Source organism: Bufo gargarizans, chromosome 11, assembly GCF_014858855.1.
Source record: "Bufo gargarizans isolate SCDJY-AF-19 chromosome 11, ASM1485885v1, whole genome shotgun sequence".
Taxonomy (NCBI): Eukaryota; Metazoa; Chordata; class Amphibia; order Anura; family Bufonidae; genus Bufo; species Bufo gargarizans.
In genome coordinates this window covers 36,737,116-36,760,719 of record NC_058090.1, presented here as the reverse complement: position 1 = coordinate 36,760,719, position 23,604 = coordinate 36,737,116, and the positions used below count along the sequence as shown (strand labels likewise).

The following is a 23,604-nucleotide window of genomic DNA, read 5'->3' as shown; positions in this document are numbered from 1 at the left end:
CTCGCATCTCCTCCAAGACAGAGAAGAAAAGAAAAAAAAGGTAGAGCAGAGCGGTGATCTTTTTGAAGTGGCTTCTGAATTTTCTTCTCCCTAAGAAATAACACGTAGACTTTGTGCCCCAAAGTACGCCGAGGTTTTGGCACGGCGTAGGAATCTCTCAACTGAAGACATACTTGTAGTGGGTGGTCAAGTTCAGACGAAGTTTAAAACAAAAGTTCAGAAAGATCTACTATTCATGGGTCAGTAGACGTGCACATCACAGAGACAGCAAAACTGGCAGTTGTGGCGGCTCGCAAGGCTGTCCTGGCACTGAACTAAACGCACCATCAAAGCTATCAACCCAATTAGTAAGACTGGCTAATGTGGCGATAAACTAATGTATCTGCCGCCTTCAAAGCGCTCTGTTTGTTCACACACAAGGAAAAATAAAATGGGCACAGATTTTTTTTAGCAGCTTGCTGACGGATTTCTGCAAATTTTTATCATCACAACAATTTTTGGATTTTTTTTAAATTTTATTTTCACATTAAAACGCACAATAATCTGTCACCAGTGACGCCCCGCACAAATAGTGTGGTCCCCCTGATTAAAACGCTGATCTTCTTTTTCCTTTTCCGTTCCGCAAGTCCGTATAATACGGACGTGGTGCTTCCGTGTGTCATCCGTTATTCACAGTCCGCAAAAAAAACTGATGGGTAATGAAATGGGGTTTCCTAGAATGTTTTCAGTCCAAGGGTCCATTAAAAACGGATGACACACGGATGCATTCCGTGTGCTATCCGTTTTTCACGGACCCAATGACTTTCTATGGGGCCACGGACCGCGATTTGCGGCCAAGTATAGGACATGTTCTAACACACACGGAACGGACACACGGAACGGACAGCACACGGATGAGAATAAAAGGCATACCGCAATTTTCACGGACCCATAGAAATGAATGGGTCCGTGCATTGTCCGTCAAAATTGCGGAACGGACACGGAACGGACACGGAAGAAAAACACGTTCGTGTGAATGCTCCCTTAATCAGAGGCTCCGTTTAACCCTGGGTTCACACCTGAGCGTTTCTGAGACACGCGTTTTTTATGCGTGTTTTTTACAATAGTAAACGCGCGTTTGTGTGATTGACTGCAGTGTTGTCCAATGAGTCTATGAGCCAAAACGCGCGACAAACGCCCCAAAAAAAGCTCAAGAACTTATTTATGCGTCGGGCGTTTTACAGCGCGTTCAAACGCGCTGTAAAACGCTCAAGTGTGAACCAGGGCCATAGGGAAGCATTGGTTTTCACGTGTTGAGCGTTTTACCGCTCAGGTGTGAACTTAGGGTTAGAGTTATGATCCTTTTCCTTAATATGCTAATTCGGCCTTTGGTGCAATAAGGGCGTCCCCATTGTCCTTGTTGCACCCAAGCTCTGCTCCTTTCTGTGACTAGATCCTGCCCCGCTGCTTTGATTGGCAGGGCCAGGCAGTCACAAAGAAGCCAGGGAGAGGCTGGCCACAGAAAGGAGTAGGGCTTGGGTGCAATAAGAGCAATGGTGACACCCTCATTGCACCAAAAGCCTCATTTGCATATGAAGGAAAAGTATCACAACCCAGGAACGGGACCTCAGATCAATTAAAGAAAAACTGAGTTTTACTCAGGTGAACCACAGCTATGCGTCTAGGCGGGAGGTCACCGGTGACATATTCCCTTTAAAGGGGTCGTAGAAGCTTAGAAAAACATGGTTGCCATCTACTAGATTTAAACTGCAAGGAATATTATTCTCACTGACGTCATATCGATGGCTTAGGCCTTTGAGGGATAACCTCCGGCACTCCAGCTGTGGTAAAACTATGCTGTTCTCATAACTCCATAGAGATGAATGGAGCATGCTGGGAGTCGTAGTTTCACCACAGCTGGTGTGTCGGAGGTTAGCCATCACTGGTCTAGCCTAAGAATGGGCTATTAAAATTGTATATCCCAGTAGCCTCTGGTTATCGGGTTATCGATGACCTATCCTTGGATTTCAGCATTACTACCAGATCGGTGGGGGCCAACTCCTTGCACCCTTTACCCAATCAGCTGTCTTTCTTACCAGGTCCAGCGCCGTACATTCTGTAGTGGCAGTGCGTTGTACTACACGTAACTTCAAATGAACGTGACAAAGCTGCAGTACCACGCACAGCCACTACAAAATGTGTGGCGCTGTACCAGGGAAACAATAAGGGAGCTACAAGCGCCGCAGCCTCTTCAAACAGCCAATTAATCAGAGGGGATGCTGGGAGTCAAGCCTCAACTCATCCAATATTGAAAGCCTATATCTGTGATGGCTAACCTCCGGCACTCCAGCCGTGGTAAAACTACAACTCCCAAGATGTACACTACCTTGGCTGTTCTCAGAACTACATAGAAATCAATGTAGCATGCAGGGAGTCGTAGTTTCACCACAGCTGGAGTGCCGCAGGTTAGCCATCACTGGCCTATACTAAAGATAGGTGTCCAATACTAAAATCTCAGTACCCCTTTTACGGTCCTAGGTGGTCTTTGGGATCCTATCTTAACTTTCTCAAAATTGTATCTAAAAATCTATATTTGGTGCATTACAAATTCTACATTTAAGGCGTCCAATGTATAAAACAGGAAGAAGTACCTGACAGTCGTACTAAACAGCAGAGAGGCAGCGACTGCTCCACAAAAGCTGCAGAGAAGGTTGACTCGATACGCAATGGAGCCGATCGGCACAAGAACCATCACCAGTTTGGCCAGCAAAGTGAACAACGGATATCCAGGAGGATGAGCGACCTGACAAACGTAAATGGGGAAAATTACTTAGCATAGAGAAATTTGGAAGAACTCTCCTACTTCTCCCATGTTGTTGGTGAAGGGTCTGCATGTGAACAAGTCGGATGCTAACAAGTCAATTGTACCTCATGCCTCCCAAGTGCCTCCTACCTCATCGTGACAAGTTCTGATCTAATGTAAAACTCATGATGACAATCTGGCATTACATACTTTACCGGCAGCTACCAACAGAGGGCAGTCCGTGTAAATGGGGGGTAAGTGGTTATTTGTGATGGGCGACTGTTGGCGCTAACTGGGCAATATAATCCGCCATCTAGGCAAAGTAGGGTGCACTGTAGGCACTGGGTACAATATGGCACAGTGTCTCTATATCGGGAATGCATGGCACTCTCTAGGTATGGCTGCGAGCATGGCATGGCAATGTTTCGCTCCATGTGAGCAAAATATGGCACTATGTGGGCACTATATGACATTACCTGACCAAACAATGTAGCATGCACCATGGGCATAACTACCAGAATAGCAGCTACTATGTGGCCCCAATAACTAAAGGGGCCCATCTCCACTCAGACATCTGTCCAGTTTGTGACGTATCGGCACAATAGAAGTGCGCATTACTTTTTTAACCATTTCTGTCCTGTGACATCACTGAATCATTTCTGCTCATCACCACACATATTATCATACTAGTGTGACATCACTGTGAGCCTGCTGCATTGTGACATCACTGTGACATCATTGATGGTTTACGTTATGCTACCATTGTGACATCACTGTGTGCATTATCCCAAGATAACGAGAAGCTTCTCATATTCATGCAACTGTGGGGTCCCACTGTATGTTTTTCTATGGGGTCTCATAAGAAAGTTTTTTTTTTTAACCAGGCCTCTGTTACTGTTCAGACAGGGCAATAAGATGCTTACTTTCTTGTTGTATCAGGGTAGACAGCTGAGGTCAACCCAAATGGCCGCTGTTAGTGAACGGAACGGAATGCATTTTGGAGCGCTCCATTCGGTTCAGTTATGTTTCGTCCCCATTGACAATGAATGGGGACAAAACGAAAGCGTTTTTTTTTCCGTTATTGAGACCCCATGACGGATCTCAATACCGGAAAATATTACCGCTAGTGTGAAAGTAGTGTTAGAAAGGTTCATGATGTAAACTGTAGTGAAGGTGATCTTCTTACCAGTGACTGTATTTGCGAATTATCCCCTCCCTTCTGATCCTCAGCTGTGTCATGTGACCCGAACTGTGACTTTCCAAAAAATACAGCATCTTATGTGTGGACAGGGAGCCAGTTTCTCTATGTATTCCTATGGGAGCCTCAAGGTCAGTCTCATAGGAATGAATAATGAAGTAACTGACTTCCTGTCCTGTGTCAGGTGGAGATCAGAGTGCTGGTCACATGACAAGGCTGAGAATCGGAGGGGAGGTTATAACTCACAAATACTGTCACTGGTAAGAAAATTACCTTCACTACAGTTTACATCATGTACCTTTCTAACAGGTCAGAAAATAAACATTTTTGTGAGAGCGCTTCTTCAAAGGGGTTATCCGATTTCTGAAACATCCCCCCCCCCCCCCCCCCCATGTGCCGGGCCCCTCACAGGTAACACTCCTGGTCACCACACTGCCGCTGCTGCTTTTCCCTGCACACGGATGAAAACATTCGGTGTCGGGGGGGAGCAGCCAATGGCAGGCGGGGACGACACTGACACCGGATGTTTTCACCCATGTGCAGGGAGAAGCAGCGGCGGTGCGGGGACCAGGAGAGTATATTAGGGTAAGTATATTACCTGTGACAAGCCCGTCACATGGGGGGGCGGGGGGATATTTCAGAAATCAGATAACCCCTTTAACATTTACTGGTGATTTTTCTTTCTGCTCTCAATGCCATACGAGCCTCCAGAAAGGGTGGGGGGTGCGTCCCTTTACCAACTCTATATTGATTAATACACGCGCCTAGACCACACGGTCTCCAGATTAGTGCCAGTCTAACAGACTTTGGGTCTTACCTAAAGGGATCATGACACCATAATTAGGTTTATAAAATAATAAAACTTATTAAAACTGTTAACCCGATTTATTTCGTTCTCCCCAGCTTATCCACATTTTGGGTTGATAATAAGCCATGCCACTGTACATACAGTAAAAAGCCCTGCTTTATAATTTTGTTTAATTGGATTTAAAACTTAAAGTAAATTGTCGCATACTGTACTTATAAGTTAGTAAAACTGTGGTTTGAAAATAAATTAATCTACTTTACTCCATGCTTAATTAAACTTCCCTAATTCCTAAAACTGTTAATGAGAGCATTGATTAAACAATAAAATTAATACTTACTCCGAGCTCATAGGCGGCTGTGATCAGCTCCCCTGTGAAAAAATAAATGTAAAACCAATAATTACCATTAGGGAATGACCCTCCTCCAAAGTTTCCCAAATTCAAAGGCTTGCGCTGGGATTTTGCATTAATTTGACTTGATAAAAATAAATCTAGGGAGATTTAGCAGCATGAAATTTTCTCAGAAATTCCTCCCACTTTCGATTTAGTGACACGGAAAATCATTTCACAAACAGAACGTGCCTTTTGTTGCTCTGGCGATGAAATCAAACGCAGTGGATTGGTTCTATAGAGGAGAATTCCTTTAATCCGGCATCCGACAGTCCAGAAAGGCCGATAATCTGGCGTCGAACGTCAGGAATTTCACCTCACCGGACGGCTGGGGTTATGAGAATCATCTGACGGACACAGTGATCGTGGAAGATCTGATGCGTTCATGGCGGTTTATCCTGGGCGATCTTCTTAAAGGGGGATGACTTATCTAATAGTCTGGTCCTACTAATGCCGGACTAAAGGAACTGTATTGTATATGTATATTATGCAATGAGGTAGGCCACACACTTCAGACCTCTTGACCCTACATATGCCCGATCGGCTCGGCTGAGCATGCATGTATGTGAATGGGGAAAAGGGAAGAAAGTCAATGCCAGACACCTTTGGCAACAGCTTATCTTCCCTGAGAACAAATCAGAAGCTGCCACTGCCACCAATGAGGAGAAGGGGACAGGACCCTGTGGCCACTGCTACCAATGATTTTAATACTGGGGGGGTTGAGAGGGGTGGGCGCACTGTGCCACCAATGATTTTAATGGGGTGGGGGGTTGAGGGGGAGGGCGTACTGCGCCAATGATAATTACCCCTTAATACAGGAGGAGGGTACTGGCAACAAATCAGCGGCAGTTAACCCCTCAGGTGCAGCACCTGAGGGTTTAACTGCCGCTGATCGCATCTCCCTGTCAGAGGCAGGGTGCCGGCTATGCGATTCTGCTGCTGGCACCTGCCTCCTGTATTATGTGTTAAAGAAGACCTTATATGGGTCCGGACTTTAAGTATTAGTCTACACAGAGCGGCGCCCAGGGATCTCCCAGCACGGAAAAACAGATCCGGTATTTATTTTTTTCACAGATTTACAGGTCTTCGCATATGCGGACCGGAAGAACGGATCCGTCAATGGGGCAATTTTAATAAATTTCAATGGAAATTAATGCCGGATCCAGCATTCCGGCAAGTGTTCAGGATTTTTGGCCGGAGAGAAAAATACAGCATGCTGCGGTATGTTCTCCAGCCAAAAAACGTAAGAGGGACTGAACTGATGCATCCTGAACGGAATGCTCTCTATTCAGAATGCATTAGGATAAAACTGATCAGTTCTTTTCCAGTATCGAGCCCCTAGGACGGAACTCTATCCCGGAAAAGAAAAACGCTAGTGTAAAGGAACCTTAAAAGTTTTTTGAAACCTCAGTGATACTTTTAAGTAACCAATGCACATATACCTTTCCAAATTTTAATTTAAAGAGACACTAGCATCCATTTTTTTCTCTCATATTAAACAGCCTATATGGAACCATTCAATATATATTTTATTTTATTTTATACAGTAAACGGGTGGATGGTTTACTGGATATATTCTACTTCCTGTCCTGTCTCTTTAAAGGGCATCTGTCAGCAGATTTGTACCTATGACACTGGCTGACCTGTTACATCATCATGTGCACTTGGCAGCTGAAGACATCTGTGTTGGTCCCATGTTCATATGTGTCCGCATTGCTGAGAAAAATGATGTTTTAATATATGCAAATGAGCCTCTAGGAGCAATGGGGGCGTTACCATTACACCTAGAGGCTCTGCTCTCTCTGCAACTGCTGCGTCCTCTGCACTTCGATTAACAGGACCAGGTGCGAGGATGTTTACACTGCCTGGTCCTGTCAATAAAAGTGCAGAGGGTGCGGCAGTTGCAGAGAGAGCAGAGCCTCTAGGTGTAATGGTAACGCCCCCATTGCTCCTAGAGGCTCATTTGCATATATTAAAACATCATTTTTCTCAGCAATGCGGGCACATATGAACATGGGACCAACACAGATGTCTTCAGCTGCTAAGCTCACATGTAACAGGTCAGCCAGTGTCATAGGGACAAAACTGCTGACAGATGCCCTTTAACGTCCTCTTTGTTTGGACTTTTAGCACAGCAGACCACTCACAGTGCTTAGAGAGGGAAGTGGATGAGTGACTAAATGACAGAATCACACTGCCAAGTACAATGCTCATCTGTGGCCACCTTTATTTAGGCCTACCAAGAGAACAATAAAGCAGTCATACTGTTATCCTAATTCTACACCTACTATTATGCTAACATCTTTCCCTCACGTCAGCAGTAAACTGACAATGGGTTACCTCTCAAAATAGGAATTTTCTCTCTCCGATACAAGACTGTATTTTGTTTTTAACGGTACAGTACTGCCAAAATGAAAAAGAAAACTAGCCAGAAATTCAAAAAAATAGATCCCTTTCTGATTTAAGGGTCTCTTTTAATGTTAAAATATTGTTTTTTGTGTATGGGGGGGAGCGCGTCTCTTTAGTCTCCGTGCTAATAAGTCATTTTCTTATTGCCAGCACCTGCTCTTTATAAAACATTACTAGCAGCAGGTAGTGGGAGTGGGTAGGGGGCCGGTAAACAATACCAAAGCGCGGAATAATGTAATCGTAATTATAACAGACATTGCTATTTAATTAGATTGCTACGAGCGGAGCCGAGGGTGAAAAGCAGACCCTTCTCAGCGCCTTTACAATTATTATTTGATTACGATTTGGTAAAAGGAAGTGGGGGTGGCAGTCACCCCAAAGAGCTCGCAATCAGTTCCAGTACCAGAAATTGAAAAGGAAATGAAGCTGGATGTGAACTGGCGGCAAAGGTTGTACCTTTACTGTAGGCAGTAATTATCCCAGAGCCTGGGAAGTGGATGGAGAAACTCTAGACTTAATGTACGTAAACAATGCGCCGCCAGCGACAATTTTCTCTAAGGCTCTTTCCAGGTAACGTCTTTCTACTTCACGGTAATTATGCATTATTTAAATAAGCGTAATGTTAATCATTACCACCGCAAAACACAAAAGTGGCCTGCTCTTTTGTGCGCCGCGAATATTGACATACGGTAATATTTGTTCAATAGCAGAAAGCTGTTGTTATAGCCGCAATGATTTCCAGCAAATCGGTGGTATGGTAGAACCCCCCCCCACCCCACCCCAAATTCAAAAAGAGCAAATTCTGAATAAATGAAATAGAATAAAACAGGCGTGAAATTATTTTATGGATTTTTTTATTTATTTTTTTCCTCGTCCTTACAATCGATGAGAAGGAACAGTTTGTGCTTCTTATAGAAATACCTTATAAGTGTCTGAACAGGGGGAAAATAAATCGGATATCCAGGACAGAAATCAATTGTTCACCGCTATTCAGATGGCGTTACTTTAGCTGCTCCCTGCAAGTCTCGCTCATAACTATAGGCCAAGACTTGTTCTCAAACGTCACCTTAAAGGGAGTCTGTCAGCAGTTTTGTCCCTATGACACTGGCTGACCTGTTACATGTGCACTTGGCAGCTGAAGGCATCTGTGTTGGTCCCATGTTCATATGTGTCCGCATTGCTGAGATAAATTAAGTTTTACTATATGCAAATGAGCCTCTAGGAGCAACGGGGGCGTTACCATTACACCTAAAGACACTGCTCTCTCACCAATTGCCGAGCCCTCTGCACTTTGATTGACAGGACCAGGTGTGATCACGTATTCAAATCAAAGGTTGAAGCCGTTGCAGAGAGAGCAGAGCCTCTAGGTGTAACAGCAACGCCCCCATTGCTCTTAGAGGCTCATTTGCATATATAAAAACTTTTTCTACCAGTACCCATACACAGAAAAGGGACATTACGGTAACAGGCAGTTATACCCTACCCACTAGTAAATTGGAGGGGGTCTGACCAATGAGACCCCCACTGATGATAACAATGGGGGTCCAGTGCCCCTGTTTGAACGAGAGAGGGCTGAGAAGATGAATGGGGTGCAAGCAAGCAACGGTAGACGTTGCGATGTCCGTGTGCGGCTGAACATACGGCGACCGATGGTAGCGCGATTTTAAAGGTGACACCTCAGCTTCATGTGCAAAATCATGCAGTTATTTTAAGTTTGGGCCCGTGCAGATGTCACGATTTTTGCCTGCCCTCTCTAGAGAGAGAAACTGCTGTGAGGCGAACCCCATTTCCTACATGCCTCCAATTAAATCGGTTGGTTAGGATAGACCCTGGTGGTATATCATTAGGATATGCAGTCAATGTCTGGTCAACCAGGACAACATGCTATGGCCAACATCGATTGCAAAAATAAAGCCCTAGCAGGACTGGGCTGTGCCGTATGGTAGGCCTATTAAATTCAACATCCGACCAAGTGAACGCACTGACAGATGAAATGGCCGAGCGCCCTCTTAAGGGCTCAGCTATTCGGTTCTAACTATTGATGGGGGAGAAAATGGTGTCAGACATCTTTGGCATACCCTAGTGATATGCCCTGAGACAAACCCTTTAAAGGGGTTATCTGGGAATTTGATATTGATGGCCCATCCTCAGATCAGCAGGGGTCCAACTCCCATCAGCCCCGCCAATAAGCTGATCAAAGAGGCAGCAGCGCTCTGTGAGCACTAAGGCCTTCTCCTAGGCCACTGACTTCAACATACGTTGGTCATATGGCCCAGGCACAGCTCAGTCCCATTCAAATGAATGGAGCTGAGCTGCAATACCAAGGACAGCCACTATACAATGAATGGCACTGTGCTTGTTAAAGGGAGTCTGTCACCACATTTTAGCATGTTAGACCGTTAAAATAGGGTTATGTGATCCAGCCAGAACATAAAAACTGTACCTTTGTGGTAGAAAACGGACTTTTCAATTTGCCGAAAACGAAGTTATAAGATTATCTTCTGAGCCCTCTCAAGTGCCCAGGGCGGTCTCTCAATCCTCGGAGCCCCAGGCAGGCACCTCCTAAACGGCTGATAACTCCGCCCTCCGTGCGCCTCTGCCCGCCCGTTTACTCCCCTCCCCTGTCCCTTTCCACTGCGGCTGTGCGGTACAAATCGTAGCGGGCGCATGCGCAATGCGATGCCCGCTCCTGGCAGGGCATCGCAATACCTATTGCGCATGCGCCGGCTAAACGGCGCGAAATCTGCAGGATTAGCCGGCCATGCGCAATAGGTATTGCGATGCCCTGCCAGGAGCGGGCATCGCATTGCGCATGCGCCCGCTACGATTTGTACCGCACAGCCGCAGTGGAAAGGGACAGGGGAGGGGAGTAAACGGGCGGGCAGAGGCGCACGGAGGGCGGAGTTATCAGCCGTTTAGGAGGTGCCTGCCTGGGGCTCCGAGGATTGAGAGACCGCCCTGGGCACTTGAGAGGGCTCAGAAGATAATCTTATAACTTCGTTTTCGGCAAATTGAAAAGTCCGTTTTCTACCACAAAGGTACAGTTTTTATGTTCTGGCTGGATCACATAACCCTATTTTAACGGTCTAACATGCTAAAATGTGGTGACAGACTCCCTTTAAGCTGTGAGGAGGCCGCAGCAATCACTGGAGCATAGCAGCCTGATCGGTGCGGGTGCCGGGAGTTGGACCCCCGCTGATCTCATATTGATAACCTATCCTGTGGATAAGGCATCAAAATCTAATTTTCAGAGAACCCCTTTAACTGCCAAGTATGTTTTTTTTTTTTTTTTAAATTAACCCCAGCCTGGTGCACCTGTGGAACAAATATACTTTCCTGCTTCCCACGCTCCCTTCCAGCTACCATCACTGCCCTTCCCGGACCCCGTCCATTAACTTCCAAACAGACAGGGTCAAATGCGCCAATGCAGCCAATGTCTGGCCTCAGCGGCGACGCGTTTCCAGTCGTGTATGGATAACCCCTTTTGGGGAGTCTACGTTTTTCAAATTAAAGGATCAAGGAGCATCTGAATCATGGAGGATCTATTTTGTGAATATGAGATGTGCACACACAGACACGGTATTTTGTATGGTTTTTTTTTCTCCACAAAATTTTACACTTTGATGCAAAAATGCAGAAAGACACTCAGGAGTGTAAAGGTGCCGGGTGGGATGGTCGGAATATGCCGGGTAACTACTTACAGTTCGTAATTCAGGCTGCAATTCTTCACGTCACAAGGGTAGACATCGTCCTGGCAGTGAAAGGGTTAAGGGGGTTCCTCCCCCCCCCCCACCCCCACCACAACATTTGTGGCATATCGCTAGGGGGCTATGACACAAATGTCAGATAGGTGCTTTCCACCTCCTATCTCCAGAATGAGCCCCCCTCAAAATGAAAGGAGAAGACCTGCGCATAAGCGGCCACCTCAAGGTCTGAAAGCAGACGAGCGCTGGCTCCGCTATTTCCGGAGGGGTGGCCGCGCTTGCACAGCTTCGTCTCTATTCACTCCTATGGGACTTCTGAGAAACTCAGCTATTTTAGGAATTCTCATAGCAGTGACTGGAAAGGGTGCTGCACATGCATTGTGCACTCTCTGTCACTTTGGGGGGTCCCTGTTCTGGAGACAGAATTGGGTCCAAGAGGTGGAACCCAGATCTATCTGATATTTGTGGCACATCCTAGCGATATGCCACAAATGTTGAGGTTGGAAGACCCGTTTAATCTATCTAAAGGAGGTTGTACAGAGGGATTAACCTTTTCAGAAAAAAGGCAAAAAAAATTAAAAAAAAGAAGCACCTCTTAAAGGGTTCCTGTCATCACATTTACGCCTTTTTAACAGTTCCCATAGCGCTGTAGCCGCAAAACAGATGATTAACACGGTACCTTTATATGCTTTTTGTGGACTTGTAAAACTGCCAAAAACAAACTTTGATGCATATGTAAATGAGGGCTCGCAAGTGCCCAGGGGCGGCGTCCACCGCGTTGGTGCCCAGGCAGCTCTGCCTCTTATCCCCGCCCAGCCGTTTTCTCTCACCCTCAGAGAGATCCCGCGCCTGCGCGCTGACTTCCTTGGCCGGGGCATGTGCACTGCTATGCCCATTGCTGGCACGGCATCGCAGTAGTTTATGCACATGCGCTGGCTAACGGCGCGAAAACTGCAGAAAAGAGGCGGTCCATCGGCGCAGAAGAGGAGGAAAGCCGAGCGAGCAGCTGTCACTGCAGACACAGAGAGCCAAGAGAGGTACATTTATCTGTTTGATCCGTTAGCCGGCGCCTGCGCATAAGCTACTCAGATGCCGTGCCAGCATTGGGCATCGCAGTGCGCATGCCCCGGCCAAGGAAGTCAGCGCGCAGGCGCGGGATCTCGCTGAGGGGGTGAAAAAAACAGATGGGCGGGGATAAGAGCTGAAGAGGCAGAGCTGCCTGGGCACCAACGCTGTGGACGCCGCCCTGGGCACTTGCGAGCCCTCATTTACATATGCATCAAAGTTCGTTTTTGGCAGTTTTACAAGTCCACAAAAGCATATAAAAGGTACCGTGTTAATCATCTGTGTTGCGGCTACAGCGCTATGGGAACTGTTAAAAAGGGGTAAATGTGCTGACAGGAACCCTTTAAGGCCTCATGCACACGACTGTTGTTCTGGTCCGCATCCGAGCCACAGTTTTTGCGGCTCGGGTGCGGACCCATTCACTTCAATGGGGCTGCAAAAGATGCGGACAGCACTCCGTCGTGGGCATAAGGCCTACCGCTGCTTTTCAGAGGCTTCCTGGGGTCAGAACACGGCCAGTTAGCTGCTGAGTGGGCATTTCCCGCTCGGCCAGTCCCTGGCACACATTTGCTGTTGTGATTTTTGAATTCCTAAGACTGTCATGTACACCAACATCCCCGTCTGCCAGTCTCCGCACCCTCCCGGCCTGCACACCGTACCTGAATCTCCTCCCGGTAAAGACGGGTGTAAAGTCTTAATGTAGACAGCGAAAACACAAGTGAAAACCACAAGGCTCCAGGTGCCATGGTGCCGAGCTCTTTCTCCAGGGTCAGCGCAGGTTCTGCTTGCAGGTTTCATGCTCTTCTTCCCCATGGTGAGAAGTGAAGGACAGGCTTCTCCGTCACTCAGCAAGAACCGGCAATTCCAGTTACCCCCATGTCTGAGGAATGGAGAGATACCTCATCGGCTTTATGCAGGACACCTAAGGCCAAGGAAACATTACAGGAAAGCTACCATTAGATGCTGAGTTTATGCTAGTATAAAAAAATAAAAATAAAAACCTTCTTCAGGACAAGGATACCGATGGCCTACCCATAGGAAAGGCCAGCAATATCAGATGGGTTGGGGTCAGACTTTCAGTACCCTCACCGGTCAGCTGTTTCAAGGCCAGAGGATTTAAAGGGGTTTTCCAGGAGTACAATACTGATGGCCTATCCTCAGGATAGCTGATCGGTGGGGGTCCAGCTCCCAGCACCCCTGCCGATCAGCTGTTTGAAGAGGACACGGTAACGCAGGTGTGAAAGTAGCCTAAACCCGACATCATCACCTTACAGTAGCCCCAGTGTGTTCATAATCATGTGTTTCATTCCTCCATCCTTTATAAAAATGTTGTTTTAATCTCCATTCGCGCTATCTTCAGAGCCAGTACCCGTCCTCTCTTCACTTTGAGTCACATCCTGCCACGAGGCAAGTCTTGCGCATGCGCGGTGCGCTCCTTGTTACTGCGTGATCCCGTCTCCCGCAGTCAGCAGGCTGCTATTGTCTCACTGCGCATGCGACAGACATTTCCATCGTGCGCGCGCGCCCGGCGATTCTGGTCGTCAGCGTGATCACTGGCTTCAGGGGCGAAGCGTGACCACTGGCTTGCATTCTCCTGCGCCTGAAGCCAGTTATCACGCTGACGACCAGAATCACCGGGCGCGTGCACGATGGAAATGGCCGGTGCATGCGCAGTGAGACATTAGCAGCCGGCTGACTGCGGGAGCTGGGATTGCCCAGTAACAAGGAGTGCACCGCGCATGCGCGAGACTTGCTTCACGGCAGGATGTGACTCGAAGTGAAGAGAGGACGGGTAAGGGACGGGCTTAGCTTGACTTGAAGCGAGGTGGCCTCTGCCCCCTTGACTTCAAGCTGTCTCTGAAGATAGCGCGAATGGAGATTAAAACAGCGTTTTTATAAAGTATGCAGCAACCGATGGAGGAATGAAACACATGATTAGGAACACACTGGGGGCTACTGTAAGGTAATGATGTCGGATTTATGTGTGTTTTGGAGGTGACAGGTTCCCTTTAACATTCCTGCTAGAAGTTATGAATGAATTGCTAGCAGTCTGCAGTAAGGGTACAGAGGGGAGGGAACCAGTTGGGGGGTGTACCTGCACAGACTCACTCTACCCAATCAGTGCTGTCATTGTCAGACTGTGCAGGGAGACCCCTCCCCCAACTGGTTACCTCCCCTCTGTACCCTTACTGCAGACTGCTAGCAATTCATTCAGTGAAAAGCTGACACAACATGGATGCCATCAGTGTTGTGTCCGTGATTTTCACAGACCCATAGACTTAAATGAGCGTGCTTGGTCCGCACCACAGATCAAAGTAGTGCATGTCTCCGCGATTTTTTATCAGTAAAAAAAACTACTGAAATGTGAACAGACACATTTAAATCAATGGGTATGTGTGCTGTCCGTGGAAAATGGGGACAGCAAACGTCAGTAAAAAACTAAAAATGTGGACGAGCCATTACCGCAAAACGGGAAATTAAACAGATACGAAACGTTAGTCGGTTTCAGTAAATGCCGGTGGCTGCGTCCAGGCAGAGACTGACCGGGGAGGAGATTGCATGCAAGGCTTTCACCATGCAAGTCTATGGGCAGGACATGGCGGCACAGAGCCCCCACTGTTCTGCAGCTGTGATCCCTGCAATAATAAACTAGCAGCAATCTGGTGTGAAATTACAACTCCCAGCAAGCCCTGTCATCCACTGACTGTCAGGCCATGCTGAGGGTCGTAGTTCTGCATCGTCTCAATCGCCCTGATGTACAGCTTCACTTCACAGTCTGGATGCAAACAGCAGCAGAGCCGCACAGGAAGCGCAGCCCCTGTCATAGGGTGGGCGATAATATTGGGAAGGGGGCGATAATATTGGGAAGGGGGCTATAATGCACTCGCCGCCGTCTCCTACTCTACAGGGTTAACCCATTGGTGCCCGCAGCTCTGTAGCATAGCTGCAATACCATCACTTACAGCCGCCGCCTGTCTCCTGGGCCGGTCACGTGACCCGTTGTCTGGGAGCAGCGTCTCGCGCTCCAGGTGTAGAGGAGCTGCTGCTGCTGCTTCCGGCTCCTACGGTGGCCCGGGAGTACCAGACTCAGCCAGAGGCGAAGCCTGAAACTCTACACCTTCCACCTGTTGGTGTTTTTTTTCCCCTGAAGTAAAGTCAGAAAAGGTGAAAATTTCTTTGTCTTTTCCCGTTCGCTTTATAAATGGCTGTTCTATGTCTGTGTGTGCATGCAGCATGTCATACCTCCACAGTGCTGCACTGTATAGGGCCTGGGAAATAGAGGTGCGTGAGGTAACTTTACCATATTGCTTCAGAAAGTGGTTACTACCTGAATGTTAGATCCCCACTTAAATAGGGTGAGCCCAAAATCGCTCTGTAATACCAATAGGGGGTCATTTACGTACATTTTTACCCCAGTTTTTTTGTGTAAAGAACAAAGACCGGTGTAAAATCCTTTTTTTTTTATGACGCCCATGAAATCAGAACCAATGGGTCTAGCGCACCTCGGGTGTCTGTGATACCAACCAATACCACGTGAAACTTCGCGGGTCGTTTACGAACATTTCTACACCAGTTTTTGGTATGAAAAATGTTTCATGTCCCCCCTTTTTGCGACTTCTTTGAATGCCTGTGCCGCCGTATATGGTGGCAGAGGCATCTTTGCTCTACGTTCGACAGAGAGGAGTGTGGCGGGCCCCCCGCTGCAGGTGAATACCGTACAGCTGGCAGCGGGCTCTAATTAGACAAAGGAAGACCGCACTGTTTAGAGCTCATTCACACGACCTCGCCGTGTTTTGCTGTCCGCAACTTACTGATCTGCAAAACACGGATGCCGCCAGCGTGTGTTCCACAATTTGCAGAACAGGCGGCCCATTATAGAAATGCCTATTCTTGTCCGCATCTTTTTTGCGGGGTCACGGAAGGGACATATTGATGCGGACAGCACACTGTGTGCTGTCCACATCTTTTTAAGCCCCATTAAAATGAATGGGTCCGCACCCGTTCCGCAAAATTGTGGAACAGATGTGGATCCGTTCATACAGTCGTGTGCATGAGCCCTTCTGTCTGTACTGGTAATGGCATTGAGGCAACTTCAATACTAAGCAGCCATTAAGAATGCTGGCAGTGCAGCAAAGTCCCCTCTCCACCCCGTGAGGTGGAGCGGGGGTGTATCAGTGGCCACTAACATGTACAGCATACATGTCGGTGAACAACTAGGCCAGCCTGGCGTAGTTTTTCCTCTTGCCGTCCAGCATCCCTAAATTATCCAAATTTATTACCAGGCGCACTCTGGTCTATGTAATAGTGTCCCACGGCATGAAAGTTGGCCATGCGACTAAATATCGTCCCACGGCCAGTTAGAAAAGGGACTTGCGACTATTTTGTTGACTAAAAAAAGTCGCAAGTCCCTTAATAAATGACCCCCATCTCATTATATTTTTCAATCTACTCCTGGTTTTGGCTTCCAAAACTGCATAAAAAATCCTGACCGTGCGGCAGCACTTTTACTGCCCCGCCATTATCAGTGAAGACACGAGAAGAGACCGTACAGTGGCAGCTCGTAGGGCCACCGCCGGTGCGCAGCCACATCCCAGGCGCAGCATACCGTACCCTAATACTCGAATGTCGTCAGGGTTTGGAGGTGTTGCAATTTGCACCAAATTTATTATTGCCGTGTCCCACTTTTTTGGGGACAAAATGATGGTCTAAAGTAAGGCCTCTTGCACACGAACGTTTGCGCCATGGGGCAGCCGCAGCGGATCGCGGACCCATTCACTAATGGGTCTGTGATCCTGCCGTTCCCCAAAAAGATAGGACATGTTCTATCTTTTTGCGGAACGGAAGTACGGACGAAACCCGACTGAAGCACTGCGTAGTGCTTCCGTAGGGTTCCGTTCCGTGCTTCCGTTCCACACCAATCCGCCTCTCTGGATTTGCGGACGCATTAAAGTGAATGGGTCCGCATCCAGGATGCGGAATGCATACGGAACGGTGCCTGTGTATTGCGGATCCGCAATACGGCCACAGAGTTCACACGTTCGTGTGAAAGAGGCCCGCTGCTTTCACATTTGCGGCACAGCTCTCCAGCAGGCTGTTACAGCAGAAAACCGCCTGCCGGAATTCTCCGGATCCAGAATTGCTGGATGTTACCGGAATGCCCGCCGGCCCCATTGACTATAATGAGAGCCAGCTGCTACCCGGCAAATATGTTGGAAATCAATGGTTTTTGTCCAGCTGATTCCTGGCGTTCTGTGCCGGAACTGCCTGCGGAGAGAAGTGCCCCAAATGTGTGAGTACCCCAAAAGGTGACAATTTGCCATATTTTTTGTCTACGGAGTACCGTATTTTTTTTTTTTTGCTTTTTAAGACTTGCCTGGTGATAACATGTATCTAGGAAAGTAAGATTTTTTTTTTTTTTTCAGCAGAACTCAGAAGAGACCCCCCCAAACTTAAGCAGACTTCAGATCAGACCCTTGATCAAATCCAGTCGCACTTACCGCTCCCTGGTCATCTCTGGGCCCGCGCTGCACTGCAACCTGACTGCATACAATGCCCAGTCACAGTGCGCGCGCTACGTCCTGACACTATACGCAGTCAGGACAGTGCAGCGCGTCATCCAGAGGAAGTACAGCAAAAGCTACAGTCGCCGCTCCCCACGCCTCGTGAGCACTTTCATAATAGCGAGTATTCACTTTATAAGACTCATTGCCAATTTCCCCTCCTTTTTTGGGGGGGGGGGGGAGCAGTGTTCCCTCTAAGCCTTGGCAGCTGCTGAGCGGGGTCGGCTCAGAGCTGGGCACAACGCCATCAAAGGTGGGCGCTAGGAAAACCTAAGATAAGTGTCACATCAAAGAGCATACAGTGTAACCTCTGCACCATGCCGTACAATACAGTGTAACCGCTGCACCATGCCGTACAATACAGTGTAACCGCTGCACCATGCCGTACAATACAGTGTAACCGCTGCACCATGCCGTACAATACAGTGTAACCGCTGCACCATGCCGTACAATATATAGTATAGTTCATACACAGTGCCGTACAATATACAGTATAGTTCATGCACCATGCTGTACAATATACAATATAACCCCAAAACCATGCAATATGATGTACATTATAATCCCTACACCATGCTGTACGATGTACATTATAATCCCTACACCATGCTGTACGATGTACGTTATAATCCCTACACCATGCTGTACGATGTACGTTATAATCCATACACCATGCCGTACAATATACAGTATAGTTCATGAAGAAAAGAGAGAAAATCCAGCTCTTGATAGCAGGGAATACTTTATTCACAGCGGTATTAAAACTTCCACATACGCAGGGCAGTCAAATCTATGCATTTCGGACATTTACATGCTGGTCCTTAATCATGATAATGAACAGTATAGTTCATACACCGTGCTGCACAATATAATCCATACACCATGACGTATAATATACATTATAATTCATACACCATGCCGTACAATATACACAATAATCCCCCAGTGTAGGTGGTATACTGTATATTGTACGGCATGGTATCTGAACTATACTGTATATTGTACGGCATAGTGTATGAGCTATACTGTATATTGTACGGCATAGTGTATGAACTATACTGTATATTGTACGGCACTGTGTATGAACTATACTGTATATTGTACGGCACTGTGTATGAACTATACTGTATATTGCACGGCATGGTACAGGGATTATAATGTACAGTATACTGTACAGCAAATGACAATATAACCCCTGTGCCATGCTGTACAATAAACAGTATAACCCCTACACGGTGTCCCTACACTGCACCTCTCTGTATATATTTCATTATTTTGCACCTCTCTGTATATATTTCATTATTTTGCCCCTCTCTGTATATATTTCATTATTTTGCCCCTCTCTCCATCTCTGTATATATTCCATGATAATGAAGGATTTGCTGCCAGTGGGCCTGCCCTCATATGGCCGGCGTGGGCTCCCTTTTCTGAATTCAAGTGCGGCGTGCCCCCCCCTCCCTATGAAGCCGGTGTGTGTGCATACATAAATAAATAAAAATACCTACTCTGCTCCACTCATCTGTCAGAACAATCCCGTCATACCCTCTCCGGCGCCGCGCCATTCAGTCATCCCGCCATTCAGTCATCCCGCGTGATCCTGCGAGACCTGTGACCTCAGTGCCGAGTCTCGCACTGTCACAGCTGGTGGCGCAGCACCGGAGAGGGTATGGGTTACTTAATGTGCGCACTGGGCCGGTAGCGCAGCCGGCCAATCGCACTGTAGGCGTTATAAAAATAAATTGCACAGAGAGGCCCCGAGCCCCTTACATAAAGTCCGGGCAGCAGCAGTGAGCGGGTCAGCAGAGGTGCTGAGCGGAGGCATAAAGGAAGCTGCGCGGCCGCGCGCCCGCGCAGCTTACAGGGAACACTGGGGGGGGAGTGCTTCTTATGAAGCGTAAAATACGGTCTTTTTTGTGACAGATTTAGCAAATGTTGCACACCATTTGTTGCACAAATGATATAGTGATTTCTGTGTCTAAAATCTGATCTTACTTAGAAGGCTACTTGCACATGTTCTGGATTTGTACACAGAAAATATGCAGCAAAACCACCTACAAAAACTACACATAAGACTAGTTTCAGACCAGCATGTTCATTCCGGGAAACACTCTCTATGTGCGAGTGTTGTTTCCCGGCCTGAACGCTGCTCTTGTAACACGGACTCGCGGCATGATAATGATTTATTGTGCTGTGAGCTCCTGACCGACCTCCGCTGTAGACCGTACTGATGGCTTTATGCGAGTACAGTTCAGCAGAAGGTCAATTTCTGCACAGAAAAAAATATGCAAAGTGCACATGAGATTTGTCGGATCATATTCACTCTGCTCGTACTGAATTACCCTGCTTTATTCTGCATGGAAATCTGTGCTGAAAAAACACATGTAATCTGCATTGTCTGCAGTTCCCCTAACAGGGTTTTGTCAGTTTGTACACCACTGATGCACTTACACCTTTTTAAAAAAAAGATATTATAAAAAGTTGCGATGATAAATTTGGCTATAAATACCTACTCCACCAGCAAAACAGGCAAAAAAATTTTTCGGGCACAGCACACTTCATACATTATGCCATAAAAATGGTGTAAATACCATATTTTCGGACTATAAGACACCCTCCCCTCCTAAAAGTGTGTGTGTGTGTGTGTGGCGTATAGTCCGAATGCTAATGACCGTTCCCACTCATCAGTATGTGGGAAGTGCAGTGCGTATGGCTGTACTCACCCTCCCAGGTCTTTTTCTGCCCTGCGCTACACTGTGTAATGACACCGTACAGCGTCAGGACGTAGTGCACATAGGCAGCACAGGGAAGAAGGCCAGGGAACCGTGAATTGGATCTGAGGCTGATGGGGGGGGGGGTCCGATCTGAGGCTGATGGGGGGGGGGGTCCGATCTGAGGCTGATGGGGGGGTCCGATCTGAGGCTGATGGGGGTTCTAAACTGAGGCTGATGTAGGCTGGGGGGCGCGGGTCCGATCTGAGGCTGATGGGGAAGTCCGATCTGAGGCTGATGGGGAAGTCCGATCTGAGGCTGATGGGGGGGGTCCGATCTGAGGCTGATGGGGGGGGGGTCCGATCTGAGGCTGATGGGGGGGGGGTCCGATCTGAGGCTGATGGGGGGGGGGGTCCGATCTGAGGCTGATGGGGGGGGGTCCGATCTGAGGCTGATGGGGGGGGTCCGATCTGAGGCTGATGGGGGGGTCCGATCTGAGGCTGATGGGGGGGGGTCTAAACTGAGGCTGATGTAGGCTGGGGGGCGCGGGTCCGATCTGAGGCTGATGGGGGGTCTGATCTGAGGCTGATGTAGGCTGGGGGGCGTGGGTCTGATGGGGATCTGATCTGAGCCTGATAGAGCTTGGGAGTCTTTTGAGGGTCTGATCTGAGGTCTGATAAAGATTGGGGGTCTGATCTGAGGAAAAAAAAATGTTTTTCTTATTTTCTTCCTCTAAATCCTAGGTGCGTCTTATAGTCCAAAACAAATACAGTACATCATAAATGCCTACTCCACTATTCTGGCATAGAGCATATCATACAGTATCCCTTAAGTTTACGCCATTTAAATATTTGACAGCATTGGTGAATATAGGCCATAAAGGTATATTCACACATGCAACTTTTGTTCAGGTTTTTTTTTGCAGTTTGATTCCAAGGTCAGGAGTAGAGTAAAAAAACATTTTACAGATTGCAGCCACAGTGCATTTTTTTGCCACGATCTTACACGATTGCAGCAAAACGCTTGCAGTTGGAGGAGTTAATAATAAAAACCTGTTGTTCCAGGCTGATAAACTGATGGTTTTCAACATGTTTGGTGGTCTAATGTAGTGAAGGCTTTCATGCCATCATCTATTGTAGGCTAGAGTTATCAAGAAGTTTATAACCTTAAAAAAACAGATCTGACTAGAAGTGCCCAGGAGGTGGAGCTGTCTGCATTCAGCTGCTTCACGAGCCCCTCCCCTCTGCTCTGAGTGACAGCTATAGTCGTCTACTAGTTGGATGCTACAGCTGTCACTCGGAGCAGAGGGGAGGGGCCCGTGAAGCAGCTGAATTCAGAGAGCACTTCACGGTGAAGCCCCGCCTCCTGGACTCTTGTGAACCAGAGCCTGGTTGAATAAATGTTCACATTCTCACTGCTCCTTATAATAACTAGGGTCCTCCGATGGAAACATAATATAAAAAAAGAATGTTACCCCTGAAGACCTTCTGATCGTAGCATTTGGTATCAAGTAACCGTGAGTTATGGATCTCAGCTAATGCTGTTGCCTTGCTTTGGTTGAAGTATACTTATCCTGATACTGTCTCCTGGTTGTTCCGCTCATCTGTGTATATATACGTGCACCATTTGTATCTTAGCGTGGGCATGTTTTGATGATTATTATTTTAGAGTGATTATTTACAATTTATTTTGGTTTTTTTTTTGTTCCAATCCTAAATATATCTAGTAAAAGTTACATTTTAAGGATATTTATTTTCTGTGATTCCTCTGGATTGTTCCCTTGCTTTATTTATCCTCATTTTCTGTGAGCATCCTTATAATAATAGCTCTGCAAAACATATGTTTTTCTTCTCTCCTCAGTCCCTACCTAGTGCTGTCAGCAGTTTAGCATTTTCAAAACTGCTGACAGATTCCCTTTAAGGGTACTTTCACACTAGCGTTTTTCTTTTCCGGCACTGAGTTCCGTCCTAGGGGCTCTATACTGGAAGAATCCTGATCAGTTTTATCCTAATGCATTCTGCATGGAGAGAAATCCGTTCAGGATGCATCAGGATGTCTTCAGTTGACTGATCAGGACGGAGATGATACCGCAGCATTCTACGGTTTTATCTCCGGCCAAAAAAACTGAAGACTTGCCTGATTGCCATTTTTTTCCATAGGAATGTATTAGTGCCTTCAAAATAACGGAATGCCGAACATGTCCTTCTGGTCTGCGCATGCGCAGACTGAAAACAAAAGTTAAAATAATAAATGCCGGATCCGTTTTTCCGGATGACACCGGAAAGACAGATCCGGCATTTCAATGCATTTTTCTGACTGATCAGGCATTTTTCAGACTGTTCAGGATCCTGATCAGTCTTACAAATGCCATCAGTTGGCATACGTTTTGACGCATCCGGCAGGCAGTTCCGGCGGACAGAACTGCTTGCCGGATCACTCTGCCGCAAGTGTGAAAGTAGCCTAAGTTAATGTGACACAATGTGTCCTAGATAGATCCAGAATTTTAGTAAGGCAGGTGCCTATGGGCCCTCCCTCGCAGGGTCAGAAGTGTATGATAGTTAGTGCTGTCTACACTTAGAAATCTAATACTGATAGTGATGGTTGACAGGGGACCATGTATGTGCCCCTGGAGCAGATCATGGTGGTCCTCTCTATACTACGTTCTATGTCAAAAATACTCAGACCTTGTGATATAATGTGTTAAATTGGTGATACCAGGAGTGACTCTGAAACACCAGAGGTGATGAGAAGGTCCAGGCAGGTACTGCAGACAAACTATCAGGACAGAGCTGCGGCATCCTCCTCCTTAGGAACGTGAGCATGGACGGTTCTTCCTCTCGCCTTCTCCTCAGACCTGGTCACTGTTACAGTGCGATCGCCATCGTGCATCAGATTCGTTTTCACCTCCTTTAATCTTGACGTGTAAGGCCGAATCCCACACACCATGGTAGTCCTGGAGCAGTAGCATTCATGTCAGATTT

General features: G+C 47.2%; 1 protein-coding gene across 1 annotated transcript in view; it reads right to left on the bottom strand.

Annotated features, from left to right (window-relative positions):
* The window catches only part of TMEM260 (transmembrane protein 260), a 66,340-nt gene extending 50,913 nt beyond the window's left edge, over positions 1-15,427 (bottom strand). The window contains 4 exon segments of the mRNA XM_044272078.1: positions 2,631-2,782; positions 5,126-5,157; positions 13,014-13,276; positions 15,318-15,427. Coding sequence (XP_044128013.1) covers positions 2,631-2,782; positions 5,126-5,157; positions 13,014-13,167 — 338 coding nt within the window. The 5' untranslated portion in view covers positions 13,168-13,276; positions 15,318-15,427.
* Between the last annotated feature and the right edge of the window lie 8,177 nt (positions 15,428-23,604).